Source organism: Ruditapes philippinarum, unplaced genomic scaffold (genome assembly GCF_026571515.1).
Source record: "Ruditapes philippinarum isolate M1 unplaced genomic scaffold, ASM2657151v2 ctg4744_1_1_1_1, whole genome shotgun sequence".
In the NCBI taxonomy this organism is placed as follows: Eukaryota; Metazoa; Mollusca; class Bivalvia; order Venerida; family Veneridae; genus Ruditapes; species Ruditapes philippinarum.
The window spans coordinates 40,528-68,371 of record NW_026856820.1 but is presented as its reverse complement, the minus strand read 5'-3'; the positions used below and the strand labels follow the sequence as shown (position 1 = coordinate 68,371).

Below are 27,844 nucleotides of genomic sequence, written 5' to 3'. Positions count from 1 at the left end.
ACTCATTTTATGTCCCAGTATAATTTCATTAAAGTTCACATTATAAAGTTGTTTCAATTCTAAATGACACTTTAGGCACATGTTTAACTTTAGTCCTAAGCATCTTTATAAATTATAAGCACCGAGGTCCAAAGAAACTTCCTGAGTAATATTTGAATTTTCTGAGAGCCAGATTTGTTCAGGATATTAGATTACATGTTGTAAACCCCACTTATCTAACACTTTCTTTTATATAAGATAGGCCAGTTTAACACAGGCTATTATGAAAACAGCAAGGAGAAACTCTTGACCCCATCACTGACCAATTACACATGGTTTATATTATGTTACAATCACTTGTGTTTTGTGAGTTAAATTTTACTCAATTCTCAAAAGTACATATGAAGTCCCTAGAAATATGCTTTATATTTTCATATAAGTGTTTAAGGCATCATTGAAGCCCCATTTCTGTTCTTATCTATTTATTAATGTTTACAAAGCATCAACAAAGTCCCTGGCACTTCCAGCAGAAGTTCCCTGGGCTTCTACTGAAGCAGGTATGTGTTAGGAGGAGTATACTTGAAGTTCCAGGGGCTTCATTTGAAGTATGGTTGTTGTGTATCATTGAAGTCTGTAGGACTTCAGGTGAAGCAGGTCTTATTATCTGTAAGTATATCTGAAGTACATTTCAGGTATACTTAAAGCTGGGGGACTTACCTGAAGCATGTGCTTCATTTGTGGCTGGGACATAAGAAATTCAAATTTTATGTTTTTAGGATTTTGGACCTAAGTGGAGTTCCTTTAAGGTGATTGTAGCTATGTGAAAATTGCTGAACTTTTATATGGGATATGTGAGATTTTATATGAATATTTCAGCACTACAATGTAATGATCATACCTCAACTGTATCAACTTGTAAGTTCTTCATAAAAATGATTGCTGTTTTTTTTTTTTGGTGGAAGATGAAAATATTCTTTGATTAGATTTTTTCTTGAAATTATTTTTGCAGTTACCACTCTCTGTGTGTTTTTGAAGGGATTTTAGATTAAAATATTATTTTCTTTCTTGGCTGAGTTTTTTCTTCAGTATTGAATTTTGAAGGTTACGAGTTAATTTTTTGCGATTAGGACTTTGTGATGTATTGATTGGGTGATTCAGTGAATATTTTATGACTAGCAATGTATATCTTATGAGTGACACTATAGGCACAACTACAAAGCAAAATAAATAAGATGCAGACACTAATAAGAAAAATCAAATTATTGAAACAGCTCAAAATGAGTGATGTACAAGTGTTTAAGACCTTTAATTTTTTCTTATAAGCGTCTAACTAATTTAGTTGTTTTACTTTACTTTACATAGGCACAGATAGTGTTTATCAAGACAGACCAACATTTAAATAAATGATTAAATAAACTCTATTGAGGATAGTTTTTGGGAAATATTTTAAATTTAGACTCATTGGATGAAAAAAGGTCAAAGACTAAATGTTGTATTGTAGCTTTCCAAGTAAATTATGTTCAGGTGTTACAAGGTATCAGTATTTAAAACAAATTAATAGGAAGCTAATGGGATTGTCCATATGGTGTCGGTTATTGGCGCCTTTAAGTAGATTTGTTTTCTCTTATGACCATAGTTTTTTCTTAGTTTGTTGTATTTCATAAGGTATATTTCAGAGGAATCTTGTGGTAATTTTGGTATATTTCAGAGGAATCATTTTTAGCTCGCTAAGAATCAAAGTCACAGGGTTAGCTGTTAGTTTAATCTGTATTATTATCAAACTGCGGAATTCTAAGAATTGGTTCTCTGGCAAGTTTGCTTGAATACATTAGGTTTGCCTTTATAAGTATTAGATCCTAATTTAACATGATTCTGTGTTTTTAAATATACATCGATTGTTACTGTAAAGCACTTGCAGGCCAGGGATGCACGTGTTTACACAATTCTGGATATGGGTAGCTCATTAGATCTATAGAGAATTTGTTTCTTTAATGAAAGAATAATGTTTCTCCATTACCTTGAATAACTTGGAAATTAGCTTTTACATATTTGGCTAGTAGGATTTTCTTAAATTTGTTTTATGTAATTATATTCTTTATACGGTAAGATTGTATACTAAATTACCAGTAATTGTTACATTTTAAATACCATTGCGTTCTTCATATTGTAGGGTGTTGGTAGATATTTTTTTGATATGATGATGTCATAGAGTATTCAGAGATTACTAAAATAGCAAAGTGTTTACCCTTAACTTGCTGATGGGCCTAGATTTGATTTTGAAATAAGTGCTGAGACCATTCAAAGTGAAGGGTTTTCAATTTCAAGATACTCAAAAGAGAGAGCTACCAACAGTATAAAGCCTGGTCGACTGCATGGATGTTTAGGCTGGCCTGGCTCTATACTTATGGCAAAGGCAAATTATTATCATTCTGTTTCAGCAAGTTAAGGGTTAATTTTTGTTGTATTTGTTTTCATGATGTGTATAAAGGTAAATATCTTTAAATACATTAATATACATTGCTACATTTTCATGTTTATTTTATATATTTCATGTATTTAATTTGTGTTGGTTATGTCTATTAGTTAAACATTTAAGTTAGATTTACATAGATAAATATGTACATTTACAATTATTAGTCCCCTACCGGTTTAACCGGAGGGGACTTTAGGTTTACCCTCCGTCCGTCTGTCCGTCTGTCTGTCTGTCAGTCCGTCAGTCCGTCCGTCCACAAAACTGGATCCCGCGATAACGCAAAAAGTACTGAAAATATTTTTATGAAACTTGATATATGGATAGATGGCAGTATGGAGATTATGCACGACTTTTTTTTTCTTCCTATGTTGAAAATTCTGGTTGCTATGGCAACAAATAGTCTGAAAATATGGCAAATTTAACACATAAACTGGATCCAGTGATAACTCAAAAAGTACTGAAAATATTTTTATGAAACTTGAAATATGGGTAGATGGCAGTCTGGAGGTTATGCACATCTTTTTCTTTTCTTCTTATGTTGAAAATTCTGGTTGCTATGGCAACAAATAGCCTGAATTTCAAGATTTCTGATTTAAATTTTTCAGATTTTTCACTATATGTTCTTTATTTCTTAAGGTGTTTACTTCAAACTTTAAATATAAGTTTCTGGTCATCAACCACATCATATGTGACAAGGTTTATAACTCTAGCACAAAAAATATCAGTATTACCTCCCTTGAACTTAGATTTTTTTAGGGGAAAAAATGTTGTCTTTTTTAAATAACTTCTTTATTTCCTTATGTATCTACTTCAAAACTTCATATATATGTTTTTTATTATCACTCGACATTTTTGAGAAGGTTAAATACTCTAGCAAGACTATTTCCAGAATTATGTCCCCCTTGAACTTAGATTTTTTTCGAGAAACTGGTATTTTCACTCCAACTTCTTCATTCCTTATAGGATTTACTTTAAAATCACACATCGTAATAATATGACAAGGTTGTATAAACATAATTTCCTTACTAAGCATGGAAACTTAACACATTACTGTGATATAGACAAACTTATTTTATTATGTTTTGTGGTCGATATTTTCAAATACAGACTTCATCCTCAAATTCATTATTAATGGCAATACACAGGAGTGTATGACAATTAAAGAACTTTTTGAGGGACCGGTAGGGGACTACTGTATTGCCCGCAATACTATCAAATGCTTGTTAAATTTATATAGGTAATCATGTGCCATAATTTGCATGAAAAAATGTTTTACATTGTATTTTCTTAGGTAAATAGGAACATGTAGCTTAATATTTACATGAAGATAAACTTATATATGTAAAAACTTAATATTAAATCTACCAAAGTTAACATTTGATATTATATTTACATTGGTTAACTTTAAAGTTTATATTATTCTGCAGTAAACCATTGTACTGTCACGAAATACAGCGATGGATTTTCGCTTCCTATACAAACTACATGCATCACAAAAAAGTCGGCCTTCTTTGAGTGTTTTGGTTGTGAGTGAAAATTTAACCTTATTTTTTTGTGATCACTTAAAGTACTTTAAGTAGGTTATGCTGGTCACAAAGTGCACAGTTATTGCATGCTGTCAGAAATTTATTTTTCAAGAAATAATTTGTATAAAGGTCAAATTTGAATAGCGAACAGCATGGATCCTGATCAGACTGCGGCAACGGATGCGCAGGCTGGTCTGGATCCATGCTGGTAGTAAAAACGCATTATGTTGGTTTTTGTCATGGGTGCAGCTCAAATGCTTTAGTGACGACATGGCTGAGAGTGGTGATGAACAGCTGAATTCTGAATTTTAAACTTTGAACATACTCAAAGTTTCATCTATGTGATCTCCATTTTCTCACCACCTTACTCTGCTTGAGTCAAAAGTTATTAGCATTTTCCATCAGTATAAAGATAGGCCAGTCTGCACTTCTGTCCAGGTTCTACACTGTTGGCAAATCAACTTGAAATTTTTATCTAGATATCCCTAAAATTGATAATGACATTGTCAAAAATTGGATCTGCAAGTATATTACACAGATTCATCATGTTAATGAATAAGTGGGACAAGTATTTCCATGGCAGGACTGGCAAATCCTGGTCTACCTGACAGAACAGCAGTTGTTTTAAGCCATCTGAAATATTGCATTGATAGAAATAAGATATTGGTAATTTTAAAAGTTATATGAACAATGAATAAGATAAATACTTGTTCAGTTTATTTTACAAATATACTGATTCACTCATAGATTTTCTAAATCATTTAAATGCTCAATATGAACTAAATTGTTTTTGGTAGATTCTATAGTAAACAACAAATTCTTTTTTTTTCTCATCTTTTTCTTTTTTTCTTCTCATGTGAGAGAATGATAATTGATTACCAGTAGAAAATGTTTATCACTTTACATTTTATCAAGTACATGTTTATAACTAAAAGAGTTTTTTTTCATTGAGGTAAGTAACAATACAAACACCATGCATGTTACAAAGATAATTATTTTAAAACAGTTCACTCTTTAGAAACTTTGGATACATCTATTTATACACGTCCTCCTATCACTTAGCAGTAGATTTTAAACACCATATAAATGCACCCAAAAATTACTGAAAGTTTTCATTTAATTATAGATATTAGTGAAGGATAAACCATTCTTTCTTAATTAATCATGACAACTTATTCTCTATTGCCAAAGTAAGTAGTAAAAGATATTTATTTTCATAAAAAAGCCATGGTAACTTATAATATTGCAAAAGTTTGTCATAAAAGATACATAATAAAAGCATGATAATTTACAATATTTAAAAGATAAACAGATTGTATTATTATCATAGAAAAAGCATGATAGCTTGAAATATTGCCAAAGTTTGTCATAAAAGACTTAGAAAAATCCATAATAACATATATTATATTGCCAAAGTTAAACCATGAAAAATAAAATTAATGTTACTTTCACAGAATGCCATGATAATTTACATAATTAGAATATTGCCAAAGTTAGTCATACTTGAGTACAGCAAGTGGGTATTAAATTGGTATTGAAAAAAAGGTTATGAGATCATGAATAATTGTACAGAAAAGAAAGGCTATAATAAATAAAGAATAAATATACATGTACCTGAAAGGATAACTCTTCAGCATGGCTGAAATATGGCTGAAAACCAGTGTCAGAAGATAAAATCTTTATCAAAATGTGTCATAGAAAAGTTGTTATTTGTCTGTGTACAGAAAACTTGTAATTTGTCACTGTACAGAACTGTGGTAATTTGTAAGTGTACAGAAAAGTGTCAGTTTGTAAGTGTACAGAAAAGTGGCAATTTGTAAGTATACAGAAAAGTGGCAATTTGTAAGTGTACATAAAAGTTGTAATTTGTAAGTGTACAAAAAAGTGTAATTTGTAAGTATAATACTATATATGTACTTATTTGTTTCAGTTACTGGGATCAACTTAAAATATTTTAAAAAGATAAAAATATTTTAAAAAGATAATTTATTTGTTTGACTGTAATACCTAATATTTATAAAACAGAAATGATTATTTATGCAAGGGGAACAAAGCAATGTGACTCCTTCACATTTTTTTCTTTTAAGTTGAAACTTGTGTTTGTAGCTTAATGATATACATAAAATGATATATACCTTTTGAAAAATAATGACACAAAGATTTCTGTTCCATTAACATAAATAATCATATAATATTTGCTGCTTCAGCTTTTGCTTATATATGCTAATATACATGTATTTAACCTATTTTTAGCTCACCTGAGCATATGCTCAGGGTGAGCTATTAGGATCACTCTTCGTCCATCGTCTGTCGTCCGTCGTACGTTGTCCGTTCACACTTTTCAAACGACATCTCCTCTGAAACCATAAGGCAGATCATAATGAACTTCACAGGGATGTTCCTTGTGTGAAGCCTTAACAAAGTTGTTCAAAGAATTCCATTCCATGCAGAACTCTGGTTGCCATGGCAACCAAAAAAACCTTTAAACATCTTCTTCTAAAAAACCCAAAGAGCTAGAGCTTAGATATTTGGCATGAAACATCTTCTAGTGAGTGTTTACCAAGATTGTTCAAATAAAATCCCTCGGGTCAAAATTGGCCCCGCCCCAGGGGGTCATTGATTTTCCCTATATGCATATAGTAAAAACTTAAAAAAATCTTCTTTTAAAGAACCCAAAGAGCTAGAGCTAAGATATTAAGCATGAAACATCTTCTAATGAGTGTCTACCAAGATTGTTCAAATAAAAGCCCTGGGGTCAAAATTGGCCCCGCCCCAGGGGGTCATTGATTTTCCCTATATGCATATAGTAAAAACTTAAAAAATCTTCTTCTAAAAAACCCAAAGAGCTAGAGCTTAGATATTTGGCATGAAACATCTTCTAATGGATGTCTACCAAGTTTGTTCAAATAAAAGCCCTGGGGTCAGAATTGGCCCCGCCCGTGGGGGTCATTGATTTTCCCTATATGCATGTAGTAAAAACTTAAAAAATTTTCTTTTAAAGAACCCAAAGAGCTAGAGCTAAGATATTAAGCATGAAACATCTTCTAATCAGTGTCTACCAAGTTTGTTCAAATAAAATCCCTGGGGTCAAAATTGGCCCCACCCCAGGGGGTCATTGATTTTCCCTATATGCATATAGTAAAAACTTAAAAAAATCTTCTTTTAAAGAACCTAAAGAGCTAGAGCTAAGATATTAAGCATGAAACATCTTCTAATGAGTGTCTACCAAGATTGTTCAAATAAAAGCCCTGGGGTCATAATTGGCCCCACCCCAGGGGGTCATTGATTTTCCCTATATGCATATAGTAAAAACTTAAAAAATCTTCTTCTAAAACACCCAAAGAGCTAGAGCTTAGATATTTGGCATGAACCATGTTCTAATGGATGTCTACCAAGTTTGTTCAAATAAAAGCCCTGGGGTCAAAATTATCCCCGCCCCAGGGGGTCATTGATTTTCCTTATATGCATAAATTAGTAAAAACTTAAAAAAATCTTCTTTTAAAGAACCCAAGGAGCTAGAGCTAAGATATTAAGCATGAAACATCTTCTAATGAGTGTCTACCAAGATTGTTCAAATAAAAGCCCTGGGGTCAAAATTGGCCCCACCCCAGGGGGGTCATTGATTTTCCCTATATGCATATAGTAAAAACTTAAAAAATCTTCTTCTAAAAAACCCAAAGAGCTAGAGCTTAGATATTTGGCATGAAACATGTTCTAATAGATGTCTTACCAAGTTTGTTCAAATAAAAGCCCTGGGGTCAAAAAATTTGGCCCCGCTCGGGCTGACATTGATTTTCCTTATATGTGTATAGCAAAAACTTAAAAGTCTTCTTTGAAAAAACCCGAATAGCTAGAGTTTAGATATTAAGCATGAAACATTTTCTAGTAAGTGTCTACAAAGATTGTTCAAATAAAAGCCCTTGGGTCAAAACTGGCCCTGCCCCAGGTGTGTCATTGTTTTTAACTATATGTGTAAAGAAAAAAACTTGACCAGCTAGACCTTAGATGTTAAGCATGAAATATCTTCTAATGGGTGTCTACCAAGTTTGTTCAAATAAAAGCCCTGGGGTTTAAACTGGCCCCGCTCCGGGGGCCTATATACAGGTGAGCGACTTCAGGGCCATCATGGCCCTCTTGTAATATGTGTAATATTTCTTTTTGTTTCTGTCATCCCTTTGAACTGAATGTTGGATTGAATATGTTTAAACTAATAGTTTGTTAAATATTTTTAGCTGAGACTTAAATTTATCTTACACATTCAAGGTAGCAATATATTAACTTGTTTAAGGACATGTAAGGTAATGAGTGGTAATTATTAACTTATTTAGGCAATAGAAAATAAATAACTAGATTCTCATCCAAATTTTGGAAAAAAATGGGGCGGGTGGGTGGATTTTATTTTCTATTTTTTATTTTCCATTCTCGGTCTGGAAATTACATGCGAGGAGAGCAATATTTGGGAATTAGTTCTATTATAAGCTATTTAGGTGCTTATATTATGTGTATGTATAGATTTCGATTGAGAATGGAAGCTACATGATAATATATCTTGATTGTTATGACCTGTTTTATTGAACCTTTCATTTTCCGACATCAAACAAATTGATGTTTGAACAAAATAATAATCAATACATACATGTATATTACAAAATAAGATATCCTTATTTTGTAAAAGAGTTGAATAAAGATGTACTATGCCTATGTCGATCTATATTACTTTTTTCTGGAGTGAAGTCTGTTAAAAATTAATTAATCAACCAATGAAGCTACACAAAAAGAAAATCCTATTTATTTATCACATAGCAAAAATAATAACATATAACCTATTGAAAATTTGGCAAAGAAAGTACAGAGATTAACTTTTAAAAATCGGCATTGCGAAAATATGTGACAAATGAAAAAAATGTCTAGATGTTTCCTGCATAACCATTCACAATTCAAGTTGTTGTTGATTTTAATTTTATCAGATAAAATATTTTATGATTATTCATTCTCTCTTTTAAAAAAGCATTGTAAAAAATAAATCCTAATTTGTAATTTACGGCAAAATTTACCGATGTTGTTTATGAACTGACAAGCTTACAGCTGTTTACAGCAGTATCGGACTTGTCCAAAATTGGTCTTCTGTGGGTCAATACCTTTAAAGTTCTTTAACAAATTTCGATTTAACTGTCAAAACTGGTTATCTTTAGCTCTTTGAAATTTTATTAGGACCAGAGGATTGGCAGTAAGAAAATTATCTCGGACCGCATGATCCGATTTTTATTCAGCCAGGACCGAGACGGACGGACTTTCTGCCGCACAGATAATAATCATGCACTTATATACGTACATTCAGTCCTCGGCATTTGTACACGGTAATCAAATGTTAAGTTCTAGATATAAACTATTTTTTTCTTTCTTTTTTTTCTTCTTTTTTTTTACTTTCTTCCTTTCTTCTTTCTTTTTTTTTTTTTTTTTGAAAATAAAAATCGTTCGGGCGGAGCAATTTTTGCCGGGCGGGCGGGGATGAGAATCTAGGAATTTATTTTTTATAGCCTTAGGTATATTTAGGTTATCTTAGCCTGCTGGACCTAAAAGTGACCAGGTCCTGTCAACCATGTATGTCCAACAGCTCTTTAAACAGTTTGTTGATTAACATCAAATTTTCATCATGATATCCCTGTCAATAAACTAAAGATTGTTTACCCTTTTAAACATGCTTAATTTGTTTAAAGGGATTTGTCCTGTCAGAACTTAACTGTTGTTCCATTATTGTCTCTTTGCTTCCAATAAAAAGGTTGAGTTTGTCCTTGACCTTCACCCTGTCCTCCCATCATTCCTTCTGTCCATCAGTTACACATAAGGTCTCTCGTGGCACCAGTGTTATTTATTGACTGATATCTTACAATGTTTGGCATGTTGTTACATTTGATGGACCTAAACTCTTTATTGTTGCTGTTATTTTTAAAGCAACATAAGGAAGCATCATTCAATGTCACTAATATTTTTGTTTCAAACAATCATAAAAATGTAATTTAACTTTTAATTAATGTTATAAGAGAAATTTACAGATCTCATTAGACATGTTGCTTCTTAAAGGTAGTAGGAAAAATCATTTTGTACCTAACTATGAATGTCTTTCCTGACTTTACATCTATGAAAGTTCACAAACATTTGAATAATTATGTTTTATTGAGGTACAGTTGGTATGCTGGTATTTGCTTTGAAAGGGCTACTGAAACTAAATAGTTACTTAGTTTTTATCATGGCAGTTGTCCTGATGAACTGCATGCTTTGTTGTTTTCTTATGTTTAAACAATTTATTGAACTACTTTACAGGACTGTTCCTATTAAAACAAAGGCTGATTCTGCACCATTGGACATGAACAATTCTAACCCAGTTGTCATGGTAACAAAAACAAGTGTTCCACAATCACAACCAAGATCTAGGTCAGTGTCAAGGTCACGGGTATCAAGTAGAGGTCAAGGTCAACAGAATCAATTGACTGTTGCAAAACCATCGAAGAAGAAAGTGATAAGTTCAGAGGAAAGTAGTGATGATACTGATGATTCAGACGATGATACTGATGATGATGAATAGCAAGTGATAATCAGTTGAAAAATTACTGTGTTTAAGGCCTTGAATAATAAGCTAGCATGAACATGAGAACTTTGTAAGCTTGAAGGAATTTTTGGTTTTCTACTAATTGCCCATAAGGGAAGGTTAAATACCCAACTTCAGATGTCTATTTTAATGACTTGAATGTCAAACATTCTCACAGACTCATTCCTTTGATGATCTTGTTTTCCTAAAATTATCTTGTTTTTATTAAAAAAAATTACTGTAGCAGATAAACCTTTGACAATCTATTCTCAAAAGGCCTGCTCACACTTGTATAAATCTGGGTCTTTCTTCTTGAAAGACCCTGTATAAATAAAGGAAGCTTAGAGATACCCAGGGCTTCAGGCGTTAATTTTTTTTTTTATTATTCATAACATAGTTATACGTTATTTCGTACTTGTGTTATTTCGTACTTGTTCGTGAGCACATCACCATTTTTGATAGTATCAACTTGCTGAACAGAAGCACATAAATCAAATAGAAGCACATAAATCGACAGACTGGAATCCAGGCTAGCTTTAATAGTGAGAACCTTTGATATATAGATAATAGGTCATTTCAGAGTCATAAGTGTTTATGTTTGTAATAATTGTGGAAAAATAAGTGTACAATTACTTAATAGTGTATGAATGATTGTTGAAATGTATTGTTTAAATGTATTTACTGCATGATTTTTTATAAATCATTAAAACATTGAAATTTACAGTTTTGTTAATCTTCAATTTTGATATACTTGCTGTGTTGAAATAATGTACATTTGTACATAGGTGCGCCTGAGTAGCTATGTTGGGAAGTTGTCACATTACTTTTACAGTGTCGGATTGACGTATATCACAACCAACTAACAAAATATTGGAAGTTAATAAAAATTAAAATGGACACACTTCATTTTAGATTTGTTGCTTATGTAATGCCTGATTGAATCAAAACTGATTTGCTGTATAATTATATAAAAGAAACATGATCTTTAATGTATGCAAATGTGATGGAAAGAATATCCATATTACTAAACTTTGATTAAAATGTATTTAATCAAACTAAGTTTAATTATAGATCTGGTCTTATACGACTACCCCAGCAAACCTATTTAAAAAGTGTCTTCTTACGTCTATAAGAAGACACTTTTATTTAACAGTTAACTTCCATTTGGGTTTAGTGCAGCTGAAATATACAGTGTCCTACTTAGGCCAATTAAATGACACCTTTTGACATGCAATGTATTTCTTCTAAGCCTCATGTTGCCCTTCTGTATCTTTGTAGTTAAAGCTGCAAAATTTTACATTCTCGAATAAAGATTTGGCGCCATTCAACGTTGAATTTTTTCGCAGACTTCACTGAATCCATTTGATAAACAAAATGTAAGAAAATCTCGCATGATTCTTTCGATTACAGTAACCGTGACTATAGATTTTTTTTTTTAAAAGCGAATGTTATATCTCGCTACTTATCTATGAACATTAGAGCAGTGCACTCCTATATTGTCAGTACTTGTTTGGGTTTTACGTCACAGGTCATATGGCGACGTTCCAGCTGTAACTGGTGGAGGAGACCTCAGGTACCCTCTTGCATTTTTTTCAGGCACGAACGGGCACCTGAAACGTTTCTTCAAAAAGTCGTGCTAAAACAAAGATTAAGCTAGTCTTAACAGGCGATATTTTAACTGCCTCATACAGGACACCATAGAAACGGACTGGAAGTTGTACATAACGAACTTAAAATAAATTGGATGGTCCTGGAAGTTGATTTCAGCATTGAATATTTTCCCAGTTGTTCTTTGGAAGATGCTGAAACTCTTATCATTTTTAGCTCGACTATACGAAGTATATGGAGAGCTGTCATACTCGCCCCGGCGTCGGCATCCGCATTTCAGATTAAAGTTTTGGTGCAGTAACATATTTTTCACTATAACTTTGTCATTTCTTAAGGTATCAACTTCAAACGTCAGATATATGTTCCTTATCATCAACCACATCTCATGTGACAATATTTTCAGATTTATCTCCCCTTTAACTTAGAATTTTCCTTAAAAAATACTATTTTTTACTGTTACCTCTTTATTTCTTAAGGGATCAACTTCATACTTCAAATATATGTACCTTATCATCATCCCCATCTTATGTGACAAGGTTCATAACTCTAGCCAAACTTCCCGCAGCGGTTACTTCCCCGGATCAGTACAGTTACCACTGCCAACACAAGTAAATTCGGCTTTAGAGAGCCGAATATATTTTTTTCACTTTTAATTTTAAAATAGAATACTTTATATCATTTTAGTTTTCTTTCATTAAATTGTTATGATTAATGTACAAGAATGTAAAAAAATATAATTATAAAAATTATTTTGTAAAAATAACGAAAGATATTTTCACTGTGACACCGTATGTACTGTATAGTAAACAATGAGACTGATTGAAAGATTGCGCCAGGCACTTGTTTTAAAGTGTAAGTTTTTTTTTACTATAACTTTTTTAGTTTTAAAGGTATCTACCTTAAACTTCAAATACTTATTCCTAATCATCAATTACATTTTATGTGACGATGTTCTTAACTCTTGAAGCAATATTTACAGATTTATCTCTCTTTGAACTTAGGATTTTCTTTAAGAAATATTTTAACTTCTTTACTTTTTAAGGTATCTACTTCAAACTTCAAATATATATTTCTTATCATTACACACATGTTGTGTGACAAGGTTCATAACTCTAGCGTGACTATTTCTAGAATTATTCCCCTTGATCTTGGAATTTATGTTAACAATGTTATTTTTTTACCATAACTTAATACATAATTATACATAATTGATTTTTTTTCATAGTTTTGTCTTCCTTACTGCGTCCAGTATTTATTAGTCGAGCTTCGCTGTCTCCTGTGACAGCTCTTGTTTTATAACGTCTGACATAGTATCAGAAAGAAAGAAAAAACAACAACATGTTCCCGTCATCAAACAAGTAAGGAAACTTACCAAAGTTTAGGTCGAAAACGTTATCCATATAACATTGATGCAATACATGCTTAATGTTTGTTTCAATGTTGATCAACATAATCGATTTTAGTAAATAAGACTCTATTGAAGACAGTCATTTTAACATTGTTTATAAATGAGTGAATTATGTCCGATTAAAATAAGTGCACGAAATTTTCGTGCAAATACAATTTGCCACACCTTGCGCTGCCAAAAGCTTTTAGGCCATGTAAATATTTTCTATAGTTTTATACATGTATTTTCAACAAGAACATACATTATTTGTAATTAGATACCAAGAAGTAGGACATGTTTCTGTCTATATAACAACACAAAGGTGTAATGATCATTTTATTAAGAACTGGAACGCAAGACTTTATCAATCCATTAGGACTTTATTTTATAATACAATATCATCTTTTAGATTTCAGCCAAACTTAGAATGTTTTTATGATCAAAAATTTGTCAAGTGTTTTCCCGTTTACGTGTCTCTTCTCATAGATTACAGATAGAAGCTTGTAGATGGTCTAGGCCACATGTGACCCCTTTAAAGTGTAACAGATGACCAAATTTACTTGACATATTAAGTACTATACTTCCATTTATTTCTGATATCTTAATTTCCATTATGGTAACTACTGATACTATACGATTTAAAACTAGGCAATTATATTACTCTGCTAAACATATAAGTATTTCGAATTATTTGGCACTTCTGCCAACGTAAATTTATCTCATTCTGTATGTCAATTGCTATTAACAAGTGTTCTGTTCACGGACACGTTTATGACGTCACTTTATGACGTCAAACTTGAACGAACACTTGGATGTGAAGGTTTGACGTCATGAAAGAAGAGAAGCCCTCTGACCACCATTGCGGTAAGCCGTTGTTTTCACTTCTCGGAAGTTTTCCGATTTTCTCTTATTTCCCCCACCTTATTTATTTTATATGTACTGTATGTAAATTATTAACTTTTGATGTCTTAAACATTTAATACAATTAATAAAAGTTACATTTGCCTTCATTCTCATTTATTTGGAAAGTTACACAAACGTGCAAACGGTCCTGTGTTGTGATATCGAACCGAGACTCTCCTTCCCCCCGTTTACAAAATGAAAGAATTTGTGTAAGATTTGGTAAAATCGAAGACAAATATCATTTTTTTATTAGAATTTGTGTTATTTATTGATATACGAAAAAAAGTATTTTGATAGACGCTTTTGGATAAAGCCTACAGTACTGCAGTATGCGCATTGTAAATTCAGAAAATAATATTTTACTCTTATGCTTTTAATATTCGAAATTCGGTCCTATATGCCAATTAAAGGTATTGATATAAACCATTGAATATAGATTTTGATATAGGTATTTATTTAATTTTACCCATGAAATATGGTGCTTTATCAGTCAAATATAATTCATATTTTTTAAAAATAAATATGAAATATAAATATGAAAGTGGGCGGAGTCAAAACTCATATTTATTTTAAGGGACTTCTTTCGCCGTTTTGTTTGAAAAATCTGATAAATAAAAAAAACTTTTTCTTGAATTTTGTTTTGAAAACTATGTAGCATGATAGAAAATGGTCTAACTAAGAAAATTAATCCGAACACCAATATCTTTAATTCAGTAATTAACGCTGTACAGACGTTTAAAGAGTTGTTTACATGACGTCACAATGTAGCGCCAAACAGCGCGTGCTTACGCATAAATTACTGCGCGCTGTACAATTGCAGTTGGTAGCAAACAAGGGGATTCGTTACCAGTTTCTTTGATAATGAAATTAAATAAAAAGGTTATTTTTTCGTTTTTCGTGAAATATGGTATATATTTTCACTCAACATGATAAAGTGCCACATATTTTCACTCGCCGTACCGGCTCGTGAAAATATGTGTCACTTTATCATGTTTCGTGAAAATATATTCCATATTTCACGCAAACGAAAAAATATCCTCTTAATAGTCATAAGTAACATAGATAGTAATATATATTTTTTATGGAAATAAGCTCTACTGTATATATTAATATGTTAAATTATATCATCTTTTATCTGGGTAGCTAAATATTTCTAGAACAGAACATGTAATTCATACAATCATTTTAACAGATATGAATTGTCTGTCTGTCTGTCTGTCTGTCATTAAATGCGTTTTGAATATGCTGTAATTATGTCATCATGGGCTAATTAGCCTTATTTGATTGAAATAAATTGTCTGTCTGTCTATCATTAAATACGTTTATTAATATATATGTTTTATATCGTCGTAAAAGTCATATACAGTAACTCGTATTTTCTTCAAAAGTGTCTTCTTACAGACGTGAAGAAGACAGTCCGCTACAGCAGGCAAAAACAATTTATCTTCGGCTTCGCCCTGGACAATTTGTTGTTTCTCCTGGCAAACTTTCTTCTTACTTCTGTAAGAAAACACTTCAAGAAAAGCCAGTACTGTATCTATTATATAAACAATAATTACATGTGTATTGACAACTAAATAAGATCTTGAACAATATCAGAATAAACATACAGTTTGTATTGTTTGTCTATTTAGACCTGAGACCTGTAGGTTTTTCGTTACTTTCCGTAAAGTATCTTAAAGCAACGATCCTCGATGCGTGTTTTGTGGCTATGTAAAAGAGGGTAATTAAAAAAAAAACCAAAGACAAAACATTCCATTGATTGTGCAATAAAAATGTACTGTGTGTACTAGAGTCTAATATGTAATGGGTGTAATGAGTTTTATATTGGTCAAACTGGGGATAAACTTAGAAAGAGAATAACAGTTCATGAAGATCAAATAAGAGATATCCACCGATATGACAAATTCCTCTTAGTACACATATACATGTTTGTTGTAACAGTACTGCAAAATTTTCTGTTTTTTTTTCCGTTTTATAAATTATAAAATAGGTTATCAAAAGAACTTTATTTTTACTAATGTGTTTAAACCAAAACTAAACAAAAATTGATGACGTGGTCAGTTTTACGTAGATACACTATATGTTATTTTGGTTTTGGAGTGATATATGTGGATATATTACCTGTCAAGACTTTATATCACCTACGTAGTGTATCTACGTTAGGCGAGGGTGATATTTTATCTTGGCAGGTAATATATCCACATATATCACTCCAGAACCAAAATAATAATTTTATTACCCTTCCCCTGCCGAGTTAAGACGATTTTGATATAAATCATTGCTACTTCTTATGAAACGTCGAAATAAGATTTGCTTTAGGGCACCCCTTCACCACAACACGACGTCACATAAAAACATGACGTATGTTCTTTCGAACCAAACGAATGTAAACAAGAGAAAAGGAGTAGTCTGTTGAACGCACTTTTTTGGAATTAATATCAAGCTTTCACAAGGTCATATTTGTTTTCAATACTGATGAGAATATGTTTCATTACTCTATTTTGGTAAATATATATCATTTGACAGATAAAAAGTGCTTGTAAATCGGAGTTTACATTGCGTAAAATCAAACCGTACGCGCATCGCCACAGCGCATGTTGTTTACAACGTTGGGTACCCAACGGGTATATTTAGTGTGTATATACTATATTACCCGTCTGGTAATATCAATTTCTTTCGACGGATCAATATCCAATCAAAAAGGTGGAAAAAATCTGGAAGGGTAATAAATGTGTATACAAATAACGTCGATTGACGTTGTTGCTTTGATATTATGTTTATTTGCCCTGATGATATAGAAACCAGTCGCCATTGTATTTAAATGAGAAATAATATATATGTCTTGTAAAGACAGTGATTTTCGGGTGAGCGAAATAGGGCCTTTTTTGTCCTCTAGTTATAATCACATGCATATGTTTATATTTTGTTATACTTTCATTTAGAGAAAAGCGTTAATTGCAATTAATTTAAAGTATAATCTAGTAGTTAAATTTTGTGAGATAAATACATTTTAATATGAAAAAAAAATAGATTTTAAGTAAACATGCATATCTTAATTCAAAATATATGATTAGGCGAGTGAAAAAACATATAGGCCAATATCAAGCCTCTGTTTCAAAAATATAATTATGTAGACAAATTTGAAAAAATACTTTCAGATTAGTTGAACCCAAATATGAAGAAGAAATCAAACCAAGAAGGTAAAACTATTCCAACGTCTAAAAGATTTCCAAACAAAGAGACCAATCCTCGAGATGAAAAAATTGCAGTTAAAATGGAAAAGCTAAAAAATAATATAAATTTTGAAGGAACAGTTACACCTGCATGTGATAAATCTCCGATTCGACAACGACCTTTTTTGCGGGAGCAAACCAGCACTCGGGAAAGTAAGAATTCATCTGTAAAAAATGATGTTGTTAAGCAATATAGTCCGACAACGCTTAGAAGAATTAAAACTGAATCTGAGAGTATAGTTGTTAAACAGAACTGGCGATATCTAAGTAAATCGACACCACGAAAAGCAGATAAACAAAAGAGAGGACAATTAAAAAACAAGGATCATACTGATCTAAGTAGTATTATAAAACCCAAGGGATGTAATGCAGCGGTAAACAGTAGTGAAACAACAAAGAAAAATGAATTATTAGATATTATGACAAAAGAAAACCACATTGACAATATTATAGCATCATATTTACATTTTGTAACCAAAGAAAATGACTCTCCCGATGTATCTGCCAATCCTTTTTATGCTGCATTTGAAAATAGACTGCACATGTTCCACGGTCATAATTCCCGTAACAATGATTTCCCCCACTCGGAAAAAGTAAATCAACCCATGTGTACTCAACACGTTCGTTTTCCTCAGCCACAATTTAAACCTTTACCGATAAAACATCAATGTATAACATCATTTCATGCAAAATCCAAAACCGAAATAAATCAACGACCAAATAAAAGCAAGGTGACTTCAGTGCATGAAAAGTCCGATTCAACAGGCCGGGGCAAAACCTTAACATCACATTTACATTCTGCATACAAAGAAAATGATCATGTCCCTGCATCTGTCAGTGCGTCTAGGACTGTATTTGAATGTGAACTATGCAAGCTAAGATCGATGTTGAAAAGTGAACTTAACGGTTATAATGTCTGTAACAACGATTTCAACTCAGACATATATAAACCTACCTGTATTCAGCACGATTGTGTTTCACAGGCACAAATTACAACTTTACCCATAGAACATAAAAACTTTACACCATTCCATGTAAAATCCGAAACAAAACAGGAACCAAATAAAAGCAAAGAAACTTCAAAGGATGAAAAGTCCGCATCAGGAAGCCGGGACAATACCTCAATGCAAAAGGTACATGTAGATAAACAACCCACAGGAACACAGTCAGATGTAAGAAATGAAAGCGAAATAATAAGACACGAAAACATTAAAAAAACGTCTGAGTGCTTTAATGAGAGCCGTTTACCATTGCAAAGCAGTAACAGAGAAACCCTTATTTTAAACAATCACGGAATCAAAAATAATCTTATTTATAGCAAACCATTAAACTTCAATTCTGATTGGAGTTACCTAGGAGATACAAACCGTATAAATTGGAGATATAAACCGTCGTATAACAGTATTAGACGCAAAAAATATCGGAAAACCCAACTAAGTAGCCAACATCTTGACTCAATTTTCCAATTCTATTCTGAAAGAGTCACAATAGATGTTGATATTAAAAATGAAACACATGATGATATTAATGAGCTACTTGACAATATTCTTAATAAAAGAGAAAACAGAGCTCGCTTTTCAACGGAGGCCACCACCGAAGGTTCATATGCTGTTGGGGTAAAAGTAGGAAAAGCAGAAGAGTTAGATTATAGTGTTGATGTCCTAATCAATTGTCAACAACTAGAACTGTCTGATGAGCCGGTTAACTTCGAATTCGAGGGAGATGACATTGACAGTCATGATAAAAATGAGGTAAACGTGATACATTCTTAAACTGTCATTTTCATTTTAGATTGGTTCAAATACTTAACTCATTGATTTATGATAAAAAAAATCAGTTTTTCTCCGACCTTTTAGATTAATACATTTCCATTGAGTTTGTAAACACATTAATAAGTTGTTTCGTTAATTCTTCTTCATGTCTATATTCATGTATACACTCATATGCTTTAATTTCAAACGCTAATAATTCGTTACTTTTGTAGAATCTATCGATCTTCGTAGACGCAGGGAAGCGATATTTTCCAAATGAGAGGAGATCCTTACGTCCAAACCCTAACGAACCCTACGTGCCTGATGGCTTTAAAGCTGTTTATGTTTCTCGGCCGGTTAATTCAAGATTTCCAAATTGCTGTGTACCGGATAGAAACCGGACGATGATTTTGCCTTACTATCTCCTGTCCGAGTTTCACGACTTTGTCAGTAATGCTGTGTATGGTATGTTTCCTTTATTCTGATATCGTAAGTGGTTACATTATCGTCAACCGTGTAAAAAGTTCATTTGGCATACCTGAAGTGCCCAGATTGTAAATATATATATATCGTATATTTATTTCAACCATCCAAATTTCTTTCATTTTCAACTGTTATGATCTGTTCTTTGCATACCATAAATGTGAATTTCAGGACTTGATGCAGTTAGTTTAAACCGTGGCGTTAAAGGTCCGGCTGTGTCGCTGACAATTCAACAGGACGACGGGCCAAATATTTCAGTAGATATTACTCCAAAATTAACCTTATCAAATGAGACAATAAGTGTCACAGACTTTGGATGGCCAAGACGCGACACTAATAAATGGCTAACAGAAGACGAAATAGATAGTGTTATATGTCAGCAGATATATTTGGTGCCTAAAGGAGACAAATATTGGAAAATATCGTATGCAAACTGCGAAAATGAACTTTTGAGAGATATTGATGAAGCAAAAACTTGGCGGAAAGCATGCCTTAGAATTATGAAAAGGAAGTTGATGCAATGGAAGTCAAAATCTACGACCGGATTAAAAGAAATTTCCTCGTACCTATTGAAGGTATTTATTTTCTATTTCTAGTTCTTCCTCTTTTTCTATATGATAACATTGGCCAGTAAAAGTACATATAAAGTTAAATATTAAAAGTAAATATTAAAGTTAAAAAAAATCTTTACTTATTCTTATCAGCATTTTTGATAAACATAAAAAATTTGACTTATATACAAATGTACAATTTAATACATAATGTTATCTGTAATACATAAATTTGACTTTCAGACAACACTTTTGTGGCTGTGTGAAATTTTACCAAAGGATGAATACTGGTACAAAGAAGAACTAGCCAACCGCTATCTGAACTTTTTACAAGAGTTTGCACATCGTCTACATAAACGACGCATAGGGGAGTATTTCAATCCGACTGTAAATCTACTTGAAAACAAGGATGATGACTGTATCGACGAACTTAAAGATTTAATAGAAGAAGAAATCTCTTTGTTCAACCAATGAAAAAATTTTCATTAGGAAATGTCTTCGGTATTTGAACTCTACTCTCAAGATGTAAATATTTGCAAACACTTGCTGTTCGTATAACAATCATACTTTAGTAACATTGCATATGCCAGTAAAAGCATGATGAGTTTTGTTATGGCTTTTTGTAGATAAATTTTGTCAATAAACCTGTAACAAAAATTACATGTTAGTGCTATATTAAACAAATAATTGTTTAAAGCTAATTTAATGTTTATACCATTATCATTAAACAACAGAACAAATGGCAACTGGTATGTTCTGAGGTTTACTTAATATCAAGTTTATGTTTGTTTTTCTTATCTGCTATTCACGCAGACATGTTGGTAATTTTTTGGCGGTCGATCCACCTAACTGGCATCCTTGATAACTAACCAGTATTTACCAATTTCTCTGCAAGTGAGCAAATACTAACCCAACACCTTGTGAGAGATAAATAACTTAAAGACTCCAAGTCCTAGAAATCATTTGTCATGGAGAAATTACTCGAGGATCGAATCAGTGATCCGAGATTTACTTATCCGGTAATCTCCCTACTGAGATAATCGGGCGAACAAGATTAAAACAAGAGGTCCATCGATCTAAAAGCGCTTACCTGAGGACTCACTGTTATTTGTGTAAAAACAGCGAAATACAAGAATTTGAACGATGTAGGTCACTCGACCATATTTCATAAAAAAATATTTTTAACGTATACTATATACACTCCGAGGCACTTATAAACCTACACTTTTTGGCATACATTGGTTATTTCTTGACGGATTTTAAGTATCTACAAATACCTGCTCTTCTATTTCTATGCATACAAAGACAGAGAAGCACCGGACTGCGCCGAAACATCGCTTCATCGGAAAGCAATCAAATTGCTAAAAATTGATCTTAATGGTTTTAAAGTGACATGTATTAGACTAAAATTAGTATCTATAATATATTTTATATATACTAAATGTATTGAGGGCATACGAGTATAATATGTCACTTTTTAATGTAGTGATATAAATGTACTATATTCATCATTCAGAAAATTCAACATGTTTGTCAGATCTCTCGCACGGCGGTGGGTCACCATTTACGACAGGACTCTCTTTGAAGTAGTCTTGTGTGTAACATAGTGCAGTTACCATTTTTGTAGGCTGATCGGGTCTTACTTCAAAATATCCTGTAAAACAAAAGATAAAAACGACTTGATTGATGACACAACGTATGTAAAACAAAAGCTGACAACACAACGTATGTAAAACAAAAGGTATAAACGACTGTATAAATGAAACAACGTATGTAAAACAAAAATGTTTAAATGGCTTCATTGATGATACAACGTATGTAAAACAAAAGGTTTAAACGACTGTATAAATGACACAACGTATGTAAAACAAAAGGTTTAAACGGCTTCATTGATGATACAACGTACGTAAAACAAAAGGTTTAAACGACTGAATAAATGGCATAACGTATGCAAAACAAAAGGTTTAAACAGCTTCATTGATGATACAACGTATGTAAAACAAAAGGTTTAAACGGCTTCATTGATGATACAAAGTATGTAAAACAAAAGGTATAGACAACTGTATAAATGACACAACTTATGTAAAACAAAAGGTTTAAACGACTGTATACATGAAACAAGGTATGTAAAACAAAACGGTTTAAACGGCTTCATTGATGATACAACGTATGTAAACAAAAGGTATAAACGACTTTATTCACGGCACATCATATGTAAATCAAAAAATATAAACGCCTGTATTGACGGCACAACGTCTGTAAAACAAAAGGTATAAGCGACTGTTTAAATGGCACAACGTATGTAAAACAAAAGGTATAAACGACTTTGTTGACGGCACAACATATGTAAAACAAAAAGTATAAACGGCTGTATTTACGGCACAACGTATGTAAAACAAAAGGTTTAAACGATTGTATTGATGATACAACGTATGTAAAACAAAAGGTATAAACGACTGCGTTGCGTCCTGGTGCCAATTTATAAAATTCTATAAAAAGGATAACTACTACGTAGGAGATACCAACTTCTTTTCTTGGCATAGAAAGAGAGATCTAAATATTATTTTGAAAGCTTCGCATTCAGAAAAATTGTATTGATATGTTGTTGTATAATGACATTTTAGGTTCATTACTAATGTATATTTATATGATATACAAAATCGACACATACACACACACGCACGCACGCTCGCATACACATTTGTTTCACTCTCATATCGTTATTTATCACATACCCTTGCCGCTTCTGCGGCTCCGTAAAAATGGCATTGCACGGCCGTGCATATATTTTAACGAAAAGTCGTTTGCATTATACAAACATATAAAGACGCGCTGAATGTTAACGTGGCACTATAAGTGCGTTCTTAGCAATTTCTTTTCACCGTTTCAGTTGTTCTTTTGGATGATATGTGATAAAAAATATTATATTCGTGAAGGTTCATTACTAAATTCATTGAACTCATTCTGTAAAGTAATATTATAGTCGCCAGAGGCTTGCATGATATAACTGTATTCAACTTGTTCAATAAATTCAGTACTGAACCTATACTTATTCAATATCCTCTTTATCTTTGATGTGGTATAATTCATATGTTCAAAAAAATCTTCATTTACCCGTGATGATATAGAAACTATCTGGACGTAAGCGAATTCCACACATAGATCCAGATATAGCAGTAAATAACTGATCTATGTTCACAGTTTCACCAGGAGCCTGGAACACAATAGAACATTTAGAACAATTCCAAATTTTATGACCTAATAAATGAAAACGTAATATTTTCTTTGAATTTTTTGTACCAAGTAAATTCGTTATTTTGTCTTGACATAAAACAGAATTGATATACACATAAAAGTTTTATTTCCGCCCATTGTTTTCTTCTTTAGAGTACACGCTTACTTTTTATTTCTTCTTACTCCCTGCATTTGAAATGGAACTGCTCCAACAGGAAACTCAACAAAATTAAGAGTGAAATATTTATAACACTATAGATATATTAAACACCTCAATGCTTTATATAATTAAATTGTGCATGTATATATTTTCTCATAATATTTTTTCATTAAAAATGATTGTTACCTCAAAAACGTATTTGTAAAGAATATCAACATCATAGGCTAGTTTAAACCCGCCAACAGTACCATTGCCTTTGATTTTAAACACAGCAGCTACAAGAAACAAGAAATGAATGTCATTACAAACAATAATTATTTTGTTTTAGTTTCAAATAGTACATGTTTACGTTTATTTATTTTTCACTCGGAATATCTTAGACCCATGTGGCAAATACAGATATGAATACAATTTTTGCGGCAAGTCAAACTTACATGCATAACAAATACAAATTTAAACAAAATTGGTGATAAAAAGTAAATAAACAAAGGTAATATATGTGACGAATTATTTACATTATTAGAAATAATTAGGAACCTCTTCAAACATAATGTATTTTAATATTAAAGTTCCCCACTGCCCCCCCCCCCCCAATGTTGTGATTGGATGTATCTTAAAATCTTATGGGTTTTTAGATTTGTATTTCGGCTACAGATCATAAGTACACCATGTTATTCTTTGACCTGTAAGCCAATACTGTAATAAATATAAATAACCTTTACAAAATACTGTTTTAATCATATTATTTTACGTTATGTTTGCTCAATAGGGAGAGCATCGGGTTAGTAATTCAGTGGTCGCTGGTTACATTCTCCGACGAAGCGTATTATATCCGTAACAACTGATCTCGGACATTTAGTCTAATGGCTATTTGTCTCTCGATTTGTAGTTGGTCACTTGCGGAGGAATTGGTAATTACTTAAATGTTATCTAGGAAAGCCAGAAAGTTTGATCGATATGACAAAATTGTGTTTAAATCGGGTAGACATCAATGGAAAAACTAACAAAGCAAGCAAAACAAAACGATATGTTGATATACCACAAGAAAATAACTTCTAAGCAGATTTCAATTCAAACGAAAACGCACCAAATCCCGAGGTTCGTGCACAATAATCTATCTCTGGATCGAATGGAGCACAAGTACACCCACAAACATATGAGAACGTGCTGCTTATGACCAAGATAGCTAAATAACATAACATCTGGAAATAAAAAAAGTAATAAAATTAGTAAATAATGTTTGCAAGAACGAAAAAGCTAACAACACATTCAATTGAATATAGGAATGCAAACAATACAATTTAGTAATTCACTGACTAGTACGCTTTTCGTATCACAGTGCCTTTTTTAACATTTACTTTCAATATTAAGATATCTTGGTAGGAGAAGATAGGTTGGTATGCAATATAAGTAAATAACTAAATGGTAATAAAAAATAAAATAAATAAATAAATGAATAACAAAATACATCTTGAAACTTACTTTCATTACTGTCTTCAGTCAGATCCTATTCAAATCTGGAGTTAAAATTCATACATTGGTATCACAATTGTCATTTATAACATATAAATTATGATTGAAAATAAGGACTAGACAGTGGTGCATTGTTTTCATATAATTTTAAAGCGTTATTTAATCCAATATTACGCATATCTAGTGCATGAACAGGGCGCAAGTAGTAAAAGTTGGCATTTAAGATGTCCTTTTTAATAGTTTATGATAAATCGTGTATACTATTTTACATTGATTCGTAAGTTTTATGACTTTTATGAATGGACGTGATAAATCTATGTATAAGAATTATAAGTGTTTGAAGGCAGCATTTTATATTATTCAAAACACTTAGTATGCACATACAATGCTTGAATTGTGGTTTGATATTAGATAGATAATTAATTAACTAAAATACACTTTCGATATATATTGTTTTTTTCTTCCATGATTGTTTACTCCTCGTGTTAGATAGACAGGATGAATAATGTTTTATAGAAAAAAGTTATCATGATTTAAAAATACAAGAAAATAAACATTTGGAATGACCTAAATAAGAAACAAAATCAAAGGCAAAAAACTCAAATAAATCGTCATCCTCGGGGTTTCACTTAATATTTGTGTAATTTAATAATTATCTAAGAAACCGGAATGCTTAAGGTAATTCTATGAAACAGTTTTCATTCTACCTTTATGTCTATATGGGCAATGTTATGAAAATGTAAATCTGGATATAATTACATTGTAATCACAAATTGCGTGGTACAGAATATAATAAGGTTATTTCTATTGCTAATTTAAAGGACCTTCAAAATGGTATTAATCTATTATTATGTAGCGGATAGTTTGTAAGAATAACCTTGCTGAAAATAATCTTATAACAAAACGTAGAGAACAAAGTGAAAATTTCAGAAAAAGTAAACGAATGGTACATGCAAATTCTCAACATGTATAAATACTGTTGAAGTTTATTATTTCGGAACCGTTGTAAACATTATATGGAACAGTGCACTTCAGAAAAGGTAAGTCATGTGTGTATGGATAGTATTGATATACTTACTTTGCATACTGTTTGCAGTGAGACATTGTAGTGTAGTGGTAGCGCGCTGGTCTATCAAGTATACTGGTGCGAGTTCGAATCCCAGCATTTCCATTTTTTTAAATAATATTTTATTCAATTCACGGGTACTTCTCAAAATAAGTAACATGATAAACAAGCTGTCATTCGATTTTTTACTTAAACCATTACGGTCTCGACAAGTAGAAAATATTAGCATCTCATAACTAAAAGTTATAATAAGAATCAATCATTTCACCAAATACGAGATAATGAAATCCCATGCTTAATACATTTCAATTGAGCTTTTGCGCTACAAGTGACATAATGGTTTACAACGAAAATTATCTAGTTATTGCGACCACGCGAGTCCTGAGCTGTTTAGTTGAGGTGCATGTTGTGGCGCTGATTGAAGGACGTCATCACACTTTTAGTACTGGATTTCGTTTGGAACTTGAACTGGCCAATAGTGATATAAGATGTGTTGTCTATTACCTCAACTGTGTTTACTGGAATATAAGGGATTAGCCTTTGACTAAGCAACTTGATGAAAACCTCGTCATTCATTTATCCATAGTAATCACCTATTGAGGTACTCTTTTGGCACTGGAGACGAACACGCCATCGCCAGCGCGATTGAGAGTGCCACAGAGGTTGAATGTTGAACTTTATTGAATTGTAACTTATTATATATGCTATAGCATTCTCGTGAATAAAAACATGGACAATATAGAAAGTAAAAAAAAAAAAAATAAAATACAAAAAGTATTACCCCCTTATGGTATTTGAACTTACGACCTTCCGCATGCAAAACAACCACCATAACCACTACACTATCAAGCGAGATAATATTCAATCACCTGTTTTTCTGGTAATACGTTTCCATATATGGCTTTTTTTGCTGTCAACCCTATGTACTTCTTAATTTAAAATTTCCCATTCTCGATCATATTTGAATCGACAGTACTGTTGAAGTTTATTTATTTCGGAACTATTGTAAACATAGCATGGATAAGTGCACTTCAGAAAATGTAAGTCATGTGTGTATGGATAGTATTGTAATACTTATTGGCCATACTTCTCATGTACAGTGAGAAGTTGTAGTGAAGTGGTAGCGTACTGGTCTATCAACTATACAGGTGCCTGTTCAAATCCCAGCATTTCATTTTTTCATTTTTTTTTCAATGTACAGGTACTCAATTGATCTTTTGTGCTATACGTGACATAATGGCTTGCAACGAAAATCATTTATTTATTGCGAGCACGCGAGTTCTAGGCTGTTTGTGGAGGTGTATGTTGTGGCGCTGTTAGGAGGACGCCATCACACTTTTTGTACTTAGTGAAAACCTTTTTGAAAGCCTTTTTATTCTCCGTGGTAATCACCTATTGAGGTACTTTCTTGGCACTGGAGACGAACAC

The 27,844-nt window shown here is 32.1% G+C and overlaps 3 protein-coding genes across 5 annotated transcripts in view; 2 read left to right on the top strand and 1 right to left on the bottom strand.

Annotated features, from left to right (window-relative positions):
• Window positions 1-11,285, top strand: part of LOC132747805 (centriolar satellite-associated tubulin polyglutamylase complex regulator 1-like) — a 29,562-nt gene extending 18,277 nt beyond the window's left edge. For 2 of the 3 annotated variants that reach the window (XM_060737308.1, XM_060737307.1), the window contains one exon: window positions 10,300-11,285. In XM_060737308.1, coding sequence (XP_060593291.1) covers window positions 10,300-10,561 — 262 coding nt within the window. In that variant the 3' untranslated portion in view covers window positions 10,562-11,285. Of the gene's footprint in view, window positions 1-855; window positions 895-10,299 lie in introns of all 3 variants that reach the window. The other variant, XM_060737309.1, reaches the window with a different exon arrangement.
• A 6,319-nt stretch (window positions 11,286-17,604) lies between these two features.
• LOC132747804 (uncharacterized) lies at window positions 17,605-21,185 on the top strand. Its single transcript, XM_060737306.1, has 4 exons — window positions 17,605-19,449; window positions 19,683-19,914; window positions 20,104-20,507; window positions 20,727-21,185. Exons 1-4 carry the CDS (start codon window positions 17,641-17,643, stop codon window positions 20,955-20,957), a joined length of 2,676 nt encoding a protein of 891 aa, XP_060593289.1. The 5' UTR covers window positions 17,605-17,640; the 3' UTR covers window positions 20,958-21,185.
• A 619-nt stretch (window positions 21,186-21,804) lies between these two features.
• On the bottom strand, window positions 21,805-25,525 carry LOC132747803 (uncharacterized). The gene is made up of 5 exons (XM_060737304.1): window positions 25,360-25,525; window positions 24,965-25,079; window positions 24,064-24,152; window positions 23,598-23,697; window positions 21,805-22,137 (listed from the first exon to the last, which is right to left on the bottom strand). The coding sequence occupies exons 1-5, from the start codon at window positions 25,363-25,365 to the stop codon at window positions 21,992-21,994; spliced, it is 456 nt and encodes a 151-aa protein (XP_060593287.1). The 5' UTR covers window positions 25,366-25,525; the 3' UTR covers window positions 21,805-21,991.
• Window positions 25,526-27,844: the final 2,319 nt, after the last annotated feature.

Excerpts from the sequence above, each read along its gene's own strand:
- LOC132747804 (XM_060737306.1), top strand. The coding sequence starts at position 17,641 with ATGAAGAAGAAATCAAACCAAGAAGGTAAAACTATTCCAACGTCTAAA. Across the intron at positions 19,450-19,682 it reads ACAGTCATGATAAAAATGAG|AATCTATCGATCTTCGTAGA; the intron begins GTAAACGTGATA and ends TTACTTTTGTAG. Across the intron at positions 20,508-20,726 it reads TTTCCTCGTACCTATTGAAG|ACAACACTTTTGTGGCTGTG; the intron begins GTATTTATTTTC and ends TTTGACTTTCAG.
- LOC132747803 (XM_060737304.1), bottom strand. Across the intron at positions 23,698-24,063 it reads TTTACAAATACGTTTTTGAG|GCTCCTGGTGAAACTGTGAA; the intron begins GTAACAATCATT and ends ATTGTGTTCCAG. Across the intron at positions 22,138-23,597 it reads TAGTTTCTATATCATCACGG|GATATTTTGAAGTAAGACCC; the intron begins GTAAATGAAGAT and ends TTTGTTTTACAG.